Consider the following 12,332-nt stretch of genomic DNA (forward strand, 5'->3'; position numbering starts at 1 on the left):
CTTCTTATTCTAGACACAGACAGCCCTTGCCTCCTGATACTGCTTGACCTATCAACAGCCTTCGACATGGTCAAACACCACACGCTCCTAAACACACTCAAAAATTGAATGGGCATTAATAGTATGGTCCTGAAATGGTTTGCTTCATTCCTCCTGGGCAGGTCGCAGTAAGTAAAAATTGATAACTCTCTCTCCTCACTGATTGCGGTGGCCAGTATGTACCCCAGGGGTCCATCTTTGCCCCAGTCCTATTCAACCTATACATCAAGCCACTGGGAGTCCTTAAGAAGTCATGGATCATCACACACAGCTGTATTTATAGTTCTCCTCACAAATCGATATCTCGCTCGCCACCACCATAAACTGCTCATGACTGGATGACCTCTCATACCTTGCAGCTAAACCCTTCTAAAACTGAATTCCTTTCATCTTTCCTCCAAAATTAACACCTCTGTGCATTCCTAGTTGAACACACACAACATCCTAACTGAAGCCAACAGACCCTTCAACATTAAATGCATTAAAGTGGTTGGTGCGCTACTCCCCTGACTAGGTTTGATGGCTCCACAGGGAACCACAGTACACGGTTTGGGAACCACTGTCCTAAACATTAAATCCTGCATGGTTGACTGTGCCAAGTCTCTAGGAGTCATCCTAAACAAAAGACTCAACCTACATTATCTGATAAGCACCAGGGCCAAAATCGCTTGCTATCAACTATGTCTTCAGTGGGCAATCTAACATATCCTAGAAGAAGATCATAAATCTCTTGCTCATACACTGGTGCTCTCCAGAATAGACTATTGTAACTCTCTCCTGACTGGTCTCCCCAAAATCTATCTCCCCTTCCTGAAAACGATTCTACACTCGAAACAATGGTTCGTCTACAGGGCCAAAAGAAATTACCACATTACTCCTATACTGATCACTCTCTAATGGCTGCCATTGAAGCAAGGGCTATCTGCTAGTCTGCCTGCATCACCCATAAAGCCCTGCACAGATCCACCTATTACCTGACTGACAAGCTCAAGCTATCAGGCGGCTCCAGACCATCGCAAAACGGCAAAGCAATGCTTCTTGACACCCTCCTTTGAAAGGGGCAGACTGATGGCACAATCCTTTTCAGGTAGGGCAACTACAATCTGGAACTCACTACCTCCAAATCTGCACACAACTACTTTTCTGATGACTTTCAAAACGGACCTGCAAGCCTTTCTCTTCCAAGGGTATTTTAGCTGAAACATTGTAATCAACTCTTGACACAGACCTCTATACTACCTCAACCTTTATACAGCCATGTATACCTTTTGTACACTCTGTATACTACCTCGACCTTTTTGACTTTTCTGCATTCTGTTTTACGTAATGATCTACCTTGTTGTAGTACTTTCAACCTTTGTAATTATTTATAGCTGTAATGTCTATCTTAAACAATCTGCAACTTCCATGTAATTAAATTTTCTCATGTAAAGCGCCCTAACACCTTTGGTTAATAACAGCGCTATATAAATATGCATAAATAGATAGATTATGCATGTATCGCATACTTGTTGTATGCCCTTAACATAAACCTTACTGAAGAATGTACTGCAAAATAGAATTCTAAGTACCACAAGACAACTTGCAGCGTTCTTACAAAACTCTTTAATAAATAAATGTGTGACTCTTTTTTGCCCAGTGTTTTATCTGGGGAAAATGTGAGTTCAATTGGGTCTGTCTATTTGTGACACACGCTCTGAACTAAGACAATTCACTTTTTCAGGTATTCACGTCAGCCGTCGTCAGCGCCGTGCCTCAGTGGCACTAAGGTGAGAGGTAAACTATTCGCATATTTTTGTAATGAATTTGATTGTGTCTGAAAATATGGAAAATGTTTGCAAATGAGACAGGTTAAACACGTTTACTACAATAAGACGTGCATTTATCCGCGTGTTTTCTTGATAAGCGTGTGCTGCAGATAGCAGATGCATAATTAAAGAAAGGACATTTCAGCTACAAAAAGAGAAGGGGTGTGCGCACTGGCCAGTCCGGCTGGGGAAAAGGGACTTTGTGTCTTTAAGAGCTGCGAGATACCCCCACCCCTCCCCTCCGCCCCCGAGCTCCTTGTTCAAAAGTAAGTGCCCACATTTAAAACTGACACAGAGAAACTGAAGCTGGAATGTGATACACGAAACTCTCGGCGTGCTCCCCTTTCCCTCTCTCGCTCCCTCTTTTTTTTTTTTAACTTGGTGACAGGGCCTTCCAGGACTCTTTTGTTACCTTCTCCACCAATCAAGGCTTTTTACAACAGAGATCACTTGGGATATAAAAAGGGGGAGAGTCCATTTGCTTGTACATCCCCCATAGTATTCTTCCAACTTCACCCCTGAGCCCCGCATGCCCAGAGCGCATTGGATGCTCGTCACTCGCACCGGCACACGTTTGGATCTGTAACGCAGGCAGTGAGGTGCGGGTGGCGCCGCAGCTGGGCAATGTTGGTGCAACGGTCCCCCTTCTTCCTCTGCGCCTTGGTGCTGTCTATGGAGTTCTCCAGGGGAGGGGACGAACCCATACTGGACAAAGGGGCCCCTCTGGAAGAGAAGTCCCAAGCCGAAAGAGAGGACCAGGGCTGCCCGGTGTGCAAGTGGAGGAAGCACAGCAAAGAGATGCGGCTTGAGAGCATCAAGTCGCAGATCCTGAGCAAGCTCAGGATGAAGGAAGCTCCAAACATCAGCCGGGAGGTGGTGAACCAGCTGCTGCCCAAGGCGCCCCCCCTTCAGCAGATCCTGGACCTGCACGACTTCCAGGGGGACTCCTTCCCACAGGACGACTTCCTGGAGGAGGACGAGTACCATGCCACCACGGAGACAGTCATCAGCATGTCTCAAGAAAGTAAGTTCCTCCGCAGGTCATCCATAGCTCTCATGCAGCTCGTGTGATTACTGGCGGGGTTTACAGTGACTTTCTCAGCGCTGTCATTAGATATAACTTTTGCTGTATGATATAGGCGGATGAAAGGCTGAGCGAAGGCATAACATGCTCAGGTGACACCCTGATTAGTGGGGCGGTTCAACAAAGGCAGTGCGCTGTTTCTCTGAGCTGCTGTGCATGTTGTGATGTATACCAGCACGTCGGTTTGGCTGTTACACGAGTGTCCACTAACGTGGTGTGAAAACTAGCCTTGGCGCAGTAGAGAATGCTATGCTCTTGTTGTAGAGTACCGAAACGGATGCAGACGTGGTTAGTGAGTTCGCAGGGAGTTCTTCTGTTGCCTGCACAGAGTCAGAGAACATGCTAAGTTAAAATGTCAATAAATTGTGTATTCTCACTGAAATCGATGATCCTGTGGGTGAAGCTCGGAGGCAATGCAACTCTCATTGTCTGTTGTCCGTATTAGAGGATGAGCTATTGTTTCGTACAATATAACTGCAATGCCTTCGAGAATGCAACTATAGAAAGGGTTTTGATTGGCACGGAGAGAGCCCGTGCAGGCTGTCAATGTGTTCTGAGAGTGTGTTTAAATGTTCGTCCGTGCTCCTGCTTTGGACCTTTCTGTGCCATCTCGTGAGTTCCCTCTGCTTTTGGACTGGTCACTCCTTTCATCCTCAATATTTCGGCATCGGGTTGACTTTTCTGGAGGTCACATCTGTTACTGTGGCGAATGTTTCGCCGGGCGTCTCACCGCAACAAGGGTTTAAGATGAAACTGCGGTCAGCCCCACTGGAGGGGGCGTTGACGTTCAATGAAGACAGATGGATGGCGTAGCCCGGGGCCTGTCCCTCAACAGTGTTAGCCAGGCAGAGTCCTAGTCGGGCTTCTTGGGTGTTGTACATGGACAGCACCCCTTCACATTTTGTTACCAGATCCTTTTGGTGATCTTGCCGTTTGATGTGATTGGTAGAGAGCAGTGAAAGTGCAGTCGAGATAAGGCGCTTTAAATGTTTGTTTCTCCGTTGGATGGCTTTTTTGGGGGGTTGGGGGCGGCGGGGGGGGGGGGGGGGGGTCTCGCGCTGGATATACCTGTCAAACAAAAGAGCGCCTAAATGGTGCTAGGCGTCAGAACGCTTAAAAAAGCCCCAGTACCTGCTCGCTCAAGCTTGGTAAAGAAATCTCGCGTTTTGCAGACGCTTTGTAGTTAAGTCGGGGGGGGGGGGGGGGGGGGGGGGGGGGGGGGGATTGCACTCCCACGGTCACCCAGAGTTCAGAACAGCACGCCGATTGACTGGGCAGAGATGGCAGATGCGCTTCCGCTTCCATAAAGTTTACTTTGCAGAATACGAGCCATAAACACACCCTAACACTGGCATTCTTGGGCTGTCAAATGTGGTAGCTGCGGGCACGTGGTGCGAGTCAGAGGGCATTGCTGTCACAGAAAACATGTATGGTAATACGGTTATGGGCTTGACTTGTGACTCAGCCAGTCAGGCTCTAAATCTGAACTTCCAAGCACACCCATGTATCCACGCCCCTTTCCACTTTATCATGCGGATCAGCTGTCTTCAATATTGACACTCACTTCAGAATTCAGTCATACACACTCATTTGTGTGCCATTTCCCCCTTGTCTTCATCTCAAATTTCTCTTTTTTTCGCCTTTTTTTTCTCTGCCCGCTAGCCCCAAGTCAGAAGCAGCAGCGCTCTCCTTTACATGGTGACCGGCTCCCGGCTACTGTGCGATTTGGCAGCGCTTGCCCCTTCTTCCGCACGATTGGTAGTCCGGTCCTGCCTTTCATGCTCTCAGGAGCCTCTTTAGTGACTGCTTGCTGCAGACTATTTCCCTTCTTTCTTTGTTGATGGGCAGAGGCGCATTCTGCCTGGTGAAGGGTCGCGACATGTATTTGACGGTTAAAGACAGTTCGCTTGACGTTCCTCTGCTGGCTGCTATGCAGGCTCTGCGGACAGGCGCCGAGCACCCCACCCCTTCCTTCCGTTCAATGGTGCCCGCTGCACCTCCTGCGCGCTTACAGGCTCCGCTGACAGCTGAGGGAAGAGAGCCCTCCCGCAATGCCTTTCCCTGCATCTCTGCTCTGTAGGTGCAGGCTGCAGGTTTTACCCAATGCTTTGCTGAAAGGTAAAAAAGCCTTCAGTGTGTGGTTGCAGGCTGAAAATATACTCTCACACCACCCGCTGGCCGCTGCATGCTGTAGAGTTCATTGTACGATGTGGTGGCAGGTGACCATGACCTTGCATGGATGTAATGCTACACCCTTGCTCTTTTGACAGGCCAGGAGAGGAGTCTCATGTCATCCTTCACTAGCAGTGTCTGTTTGTGCTGCATGCTCGACCCCAGTCACTGCTGACAAAATGGGTACAGTGGCATTGCTTCGGTACTCTACCTGCTTGGTGAAATGCATGGTAATACATGCTTTCAGTCCTCTCTGTGTAGCGGAAGGAGCAGCCTCAGTTCCTTGTTTGGATACATGCCCTAAACTCCTCTGCATATTGTGCGACTCATGCCACCACTGTTCCCAATGTTGATGCATGCCTTGAACCTTCTCTGCATTTTCTGATAGGAGCCAGGCCCCAAACTTTTTATTATGGTGCATTCCCTACACCCAAGCGACATATTCTGATGACAGAAGCTATCGTTATCACTACGAAGACGTTTGTTATAAACCACTTGTGTGAGTTTGTGGACAGTAGTCAGCCTTCATCGCTATGAAGATGAATGGATTGGACCACCTCTGTATGTTCTGATGATAGGAACCGTTCCTCTTCCCTATGAAAATGCATTGACTTTTCTGTCATATTGTTTGTCGTTGATCCGATAATAACAGGCATAGAGGGTAGAGGGGATTGGGAGGATAGAATCTCCCTGTATGCGGACGATGGTCTCCTATATTTGGTGAACCCATATAGATCAGTCCATTGGGTTCTGCATAATTTCCAGTTGTTTGGCAGTTACTCGGGATATATGATAAATTAGGAGAAATCCCTGATTTTCCCCTTGAAAGGAGATATCCCGCAGAGGCTGAGGGACACGATGCCGCTAGTGCTCAAACAGAATTTTACCTACCTGGGTATTAATATATCCACAATACAAGAGGGTTTCCTGGCTGATAATCTATATCCTCAAATATAGCGCCTGAGGAGTGATGTAGAATGCTGGAGAAGGCTGCCGCTATCATTGATGGGAAGGGCGGTTCTTTTCAAGATGATGTCCCTACCCAGACTGGTCTACATCATGCAAAATACCGCATATAAAATACCCCAAAAAGTGTTCCAGAATATTGACAGCGAACTACGCAAACTCCTATGGGATGGAGGCTGTGCTAGGATAGCGTTATGTAAGCTACAAACGTGGGGTGGCTGGCAATCCCAGATATCCGGAAATATTACTAGGCTTCACAATTAATAGTGGTAAACGACTGGGCATTCGCGGATCGCAATGACCCGGCATTCCATGGAGACCACTAGGTGATGGGGGAGAGGGATTATCCTGTGCCACTGTACTGTAGAAGCAAGGAAAGAGTACTCCCACCGCATATGCAGACGGTGGTGTGGGCTTGGCGAGAGGCCGCCAAACACTTAGGATGGGAGGGCAAGTTGACAGAGAAGACTCCGTTGTGGGACAGGGACCAGCTGCGGGAGGTGGGAGGGCTAACAGGATTTCAAAAATGGAAATTACTTGGGATTGAGAGCTTGGGAGATATTTGGAGAGGGCAGGCCCTGAAGACATTTGAAAACCTACAAACCGAATACGACTGGCTGACACAGAGCGATATAGATATTTGAAGTTGAGTCACGCATTGCGTAAACATATTAAAGAAGGGGAGCCATTAGCTGAATATGCCCCACTGGAAGACAGATTGTTAGTAGACCATATGGTAACTAAAGCCACCTCGTTAACATATAGGAAACTTGTATATAACTCACCAAATCCGATTCAATCGCTGAGACAGGTCTGGGAATTAGATTTGGGACTGTTGGAGGATGACGACTGGGAGGAGGCATTGCAGAGTTTGCGAGAAGTGGCAGTGAGAGCCAGGTTCCGTCTTATTCAGCTGCAAATCCTCCACAGGTCCTATGTTGCCAGGACATTAGTACACAGGTGGGGCCAGGGTGCCTCTCCATACTGCGCAAGAGGGTGTGGGAAAATGGGCTCCTTCTTTCACATTCTGTGGGAGTGCAGGTAAATTTATAATTACTGGAAGGAAGTAACACAAATTATAGCAGAGGTCTCTGAAGAGGGGATCCCACTGGAACCTCAGTGGCTAATACTGTGTCTGACAGGTGAAATAAGGTGGCCCAAATATATAGTGATATGCTTAAAATCACAGCAATAGTGGCGAAAAGGAATATAGCCAGCGGGTGGGGAGAAACCAGACCGCCAGACTTCCGGGAATGGGAGGAAGATTTAGACGGCTGCTCAGGGGCAGAAAAGGTAAATACGAGGCCAGAGGTTGCCTGCGGAAGTGCGAAGAGATATAGGGACGATGGAATTTATACAGAGGAATATTAATGAAGAGATAATTGTATGGAGGAAGTACCCTGGTGGTTGAATGTATAAATAAAGGGAAGATGGTTATTCGGTAAGTGGGTAACAACATCATAAGATATTGAGAGTGCATATACGAACATAATGGTATGTTAGGCGTTCTTTTTCCATTTATTTTAATTTTTCCGCAAAATGTGTTGAATCCATTGTAATTTGGATATGTGAACAATGTACTGAGCGGATTTAATAAAATTGAAAGATGTTTAAAAAAAAATATATATATATATATATATATATATATATATATTGTTTGTCTGGCGTGTTCCAATGTAAAATTTACAAAGAAATGTATGCTATCTACTATTATTGTTTTTGCATGATCAAGACTTCATCAATTTAAAAGCAAGTACCTTACCCGACAGAACCATCTGTAACTCTTTTCATGATTATTCATGCTCTGAACTCCTGCTGCAGGTTCTGATGACGAAGGCTACATCTCTTTTCATGAGTATGCATGGTCCGAACTCCCTTGCATGTTCTGATAACAAGAGCTACGCCTCTTTTCATGAGTATGCATGGTCTGAACTCTAGCTTCTGAACTCTCTCTGCAGTCTGGTGACAGAGGCCACCGGTCTTCTATGAGGATGCATTCCCTGAACCTTCTCTTAATTCTCTGATGACAAGAGCAACCACTATTCCGTATGCAGTGGCGTGCCCAGAGCTCTCTCCATGCTCTGATGACTAGTTTTGCGCCCCCACCATGTGACTGCAGTCTGCTTTATGTTGAGTCATCGTGCCTCACAGGTTCCAAGTTTCCCTTTCAGTCAGTTTGCAAAAAACCTTCATTTCATTTCACATATTTTGTTTCTCTCACTCTCCAGTCTTATTTGCCTGTCACTTTTCACATTTCGTTTCACGGTTTTTGCTAAGGATTTATGAGGTGGAGATTCCTAGATGACAGACCATTAAATTGCGTACTGGCTTTGATGTTGTAGGTCCATTTGGTTCAGTACTAGACTGGCCTATAGGGCAATCAGGCAGTGCCTGAAGGGCTGGTCTGATAGGTCAGTATAAGGGCCGTTTTTTGGCTGTTTTATGGCCAGGTTGGCCAGTGTTTACTGCTGATTTCACTGATATTACCACAAGAGGCATTACCTATGTAGTCTCCCATACCTTGTGAAACACCTAGAAGTGTCTTTTTACAAGCTAAAACCTGCCCCGATTTGTAAATGTGGGCCAATCTTTTAGTTATCTAGTTCGCTACTGGGGACCTCTTTTATTTTCTTGTTCTGGCCTCTTTTTTTGTCCCAGGCCAGCCCTGATTTGGTTGGTGGGGTAGTGCATGTAGGCTGGGCATGACCACTGACAGGGACTAAATACTAGACCACTAGTGACAATGAAGTGGGATGTTAAAGGGGAAGTTTGTTGTATAATGTCTGGATGGGTGCATGGCCAACTACATGGGTGGGAAGGGAAGAGCAGTGGTCAATTACAGCTACATAAAAAGGTTCAGTTGAAGTTATGCTTGCAGAATGATTGTGGCCCTCCAACCAGGGATGAACATTACTAAAGATTACCAGGTTCAAGCTGTCACAGACAATGAGGAGCAGAAGTCAAGTACGGGTTGCTTGAAGGAAGAGGCCTGGCACAGGGCTAGTAAAACAAGACACATAATTGTGGCAGTTGTAGACCAGGAGTAGGGCACAAGAAGGTGTTTGAACCAATGGTTATATAACATGGCTAACAGAGGTAAGAGGATACAATTATGGCTAAATTTGGCTGCTCTGTGTTGTGCTTACTGTTGATATTAATGCAGGATTCCTGTGAAAAGATGTAGTCGATTTTCAGGGCAAGAGCACTGGGGACCCAGATTTCATTGACACAGAAAGAATAGCGAGTTTCTGCCAGGAGAACCCTAAGCTCATAGATTGCTGTTTATGTGTTTTGTGTAGTGCTAGCTTGCGACAAGAAAGAACTTTACAGCACTATTGTGTTTATAGAAACTCAGTTCACCTAGTGGGCTCCTTCCCGGTGTGTTGTTCGGCTGGAGAAATACCTGAGAGACGACTAACTATGTCTCCTCACCAGACTTCGATGCTGCTTGTGAACAGTGTTCAATAAGGACTCTGTTATGGCGCCACTGAGCTCCAGATGGGGAGGAGGTCTGTCAGGGCCATGGCAGGGTGGTTGGTTGCGAGGTTAGTGCTAGTTCTCATTTGACGGGTTTCATGTTGTTGTTGGCAATGATGCAGGGGCATTGCCTAAATCTGGGATTCAGACTGCATTTTAGCCTCATACAGGACTGCAGTTACCAAACCAATACTGAACAGGGGGCCGTCGGCTCTTTTGCAAAGGCTTTTCAAAAGCAATACCAAACATACCCTTCCTACAGATGTATAATTATTCTAGCAACTATCATAACAACTTTCACAACCAGTGAGGCTGGACTTGCCTTTAAAATATAACAACAAAACAGATGCAGAGATATCTTCCTTCAGCATCCCTTGAGAATCAAAACCTAGAGAAAGCCCCATGCCTGCATGCACTTCTGCATGGCGAATGTCTGTCTGGTCAACTACAAGATTGTCTTCATCATGAAGAAAGACAAATCAAAGGCACTCCCGTTAAAATGTTTCCTATATAACAATGTATACCGGGGTGTAGCTACCATTGGTGCAACAGGTAGAGTGGCACTGTGGCCAGAGACCTGAAGGGTCCACTGAACCCTGATTATTGCTGTATTTTATAATTCCTATAGCGAAGGGGGGCATTTTTCTTCCTTGCACTAGGACCCATGACACATTGGCTACACTACTGAATGTGTAATGTATTTATATGTGTAAAACATGATTGGGGCTTTGAAAAATTTTGTAGGATATGAAAATCAATATTGAACTTTAGGTGAGATCATTCTGCCTTTTCGCTTTAGCTGAGTCTTGTTTGGTGTTGAACTGCCGCTGTTGTGCCCATGCATACTAAAGAGAGAGCTGAGGAATGTTTATAGAGGCTTTTCGAGGTCTGGTGGTACTCTGCTAGGCTTTATGCAAGGTGCTAGTGTTGAGTAGGAATAGGGACAATGTGTGGATGAATAGTTTTCTAGAGAGCATCAGTTCCAGCAATGGTTTGCATATATGCTGCGGTTACAATTTGATCCTCTTAAGTTTTTTGATGAGTGTATTTATTGATTATTGTATGTTTAATTGATTAACAATGTAACACATCCCATTCTCTTCCTTTTTTAATCCCTGCTCAGCCTCAATGAACAGTCTCCTCTTTGCTTCCTTTCCCCTCACTTCTGTGGCATCACTTAGGTGTCATATCCTTAAAAATGACACCTCCACAAATCTCTTCTCTTCCCACATATGTCAGTGCCCCTTTCAAACTTCTCCAATCCCCACGGCATCTTTCACTGCCTCTTCAAATAACTCATTTGTTTCTCCTTCACCCACCATTACACGTTCACTTTTTATTTGTAAGTGGAAAATCATTTTTTTATAGTGTGCAATACATATATTAGCTCTTTTTCTTCGCTGCTCCCTTTTCTGCTACAATACCCCGTTTTGCCTGTGTTTTGTTTTCATCGGCATCTTCTCCCGATTAGCGATACCCCCAGAGCTCCAGGGCAAACGAAAGGCACCCTAATTAAAACAAAAACATCGTCTGCTTCCTTTCCTCTCTGCGCTTTATTTTATTGAGACAGGAGCACGGAGAAAAAGGGTTTGGGTCACCTCACGTCTATTGCTCCACCTTCCTCCATTCTGGGTATTTTTGTTTCATTCGGAGCCTTTATTGGTGTTTTGTTTTATTGCATTTTTTAAATGTTTCCCATGTTCTGAAACAGCACACCAAGCCCCCTATGGATAGCCCTCCAAAGGCTTCTGAGCTCTGCACTTAGTAATAGCCTCATGAGGAGACGGGCCGGATCCATTTGGCAGGGCAGAAGAATGCATCTGAAAGCATTTCTAATCGGATAACCCCTGTGTCGATTCTGGCACCTTCCATGCACGGAATGAAAGGAAGTCATGCCAGAATCCCCCTCCGCAGCTTGGGCCCTTCACCTTTTTGATCCTCTTCTGGTTTACCTTCTGTTAGGGGTATGCATGGTGGCTCTAAGCGGCGGGGGCGGGTGACCTAAATATGAAGATTTCAACAAAGCAGTTCAAGGTATAGCGCACGTTCAGACATGATTTTCCTTAATATATTTTACTCTGCAGTTTTATACCACTTGCATTTTCTTTTTCATGCTTTTAAAGATGCTTCACTTAAAATATCTTAATTCATTCCCTATATACAGGAACATTAAGCCATCCCTGTACTTATAATTGATATTTTTATTTTATTTGCGCATAACCCCTAATTTATCGGCAGGTAGTCATAGCATGCTAATGTTTCTCTGTCTTGATATGCATTGATTGCAGACAGCTGTGATGGCTGAGAGAGGGATCTTTTACAACTTCACTGCGAGCCAATATGTTATGGAAGCTGCGCTCTTTTAGTGCCGCCCCTCAGTCACATTGCTCGGTTGTGATGGAGTAGAGTTTCAGATCTTGTACTCATTTTAATTATGCGAGTCGTGTTTTCTGTGTACTTTTCACTATCCTAATTTAATTCTGGGAGAGCGGTGAAATGTGTTCGCCAAGGCATATTTTTATGCATTTCTGTGGTTAATGTGTTATATAATACAAAGTGGACATGTTCATGATGATACGTTGATACGTGATGCCACTTTCTTGTGCTAGTTTGATTTTGAGTGGTGCTAATTTGTGATGTTTTCTTTCCCACTACACTGTTTTCAGCTGTACCCAGGTGATGTCATTTTTTCCTTGCCCTAGCAGTCTTGTGTGTGGCAGGTGATCTGTAGTCATCACGGAGGGTCTAAGTATTCTGGAAAGGACTCGTAGTAACCTACAGTGCTT

At 45.5% G+C, this 12,332-nt stretch overlaps 1 protein-coding gene across 1 annotated transcript in view; it reads left to right on the plus strand.

Moving 5' to 3' along the window:
• Window positions 1-2,135: 2,135 nt before the first annotated feature.
• The window catches only part of LOC147748831 (growth/differentiation factor 11-like), a 619,920-nt gene continuing 609,723 nt past the window's right edge, over window positions 2,136-12,332 (plus strand). The window contains exon 1 of the mRNA XM_086964000.1: window positions 2,136-2,871. Coding sequence (XP_086820126.1) covers window positions 2,472-2,871 — 400 coding nt within the window. The 5' untranslated portion in view covers window positions 2,136-2,471. The remainder of the gene's footprint in view (window positions 2,872-12,332) is intronic.

The sequence above is a fragment of the Lissotriton vulgaris genome, chromosome 1_1, assembly GCF_964263255.1.
Source record: "Lissotriton vulgaris chromosome 1_1, aLisVul1.2, whole genome shotgun sequence".
NCBI classification, from domain to species: Eukaryota; Metazoa; Chordata; class Amphibia; order Caudata; family Salamandridae; genus Lissotriton; species Lissotriton vulgaris.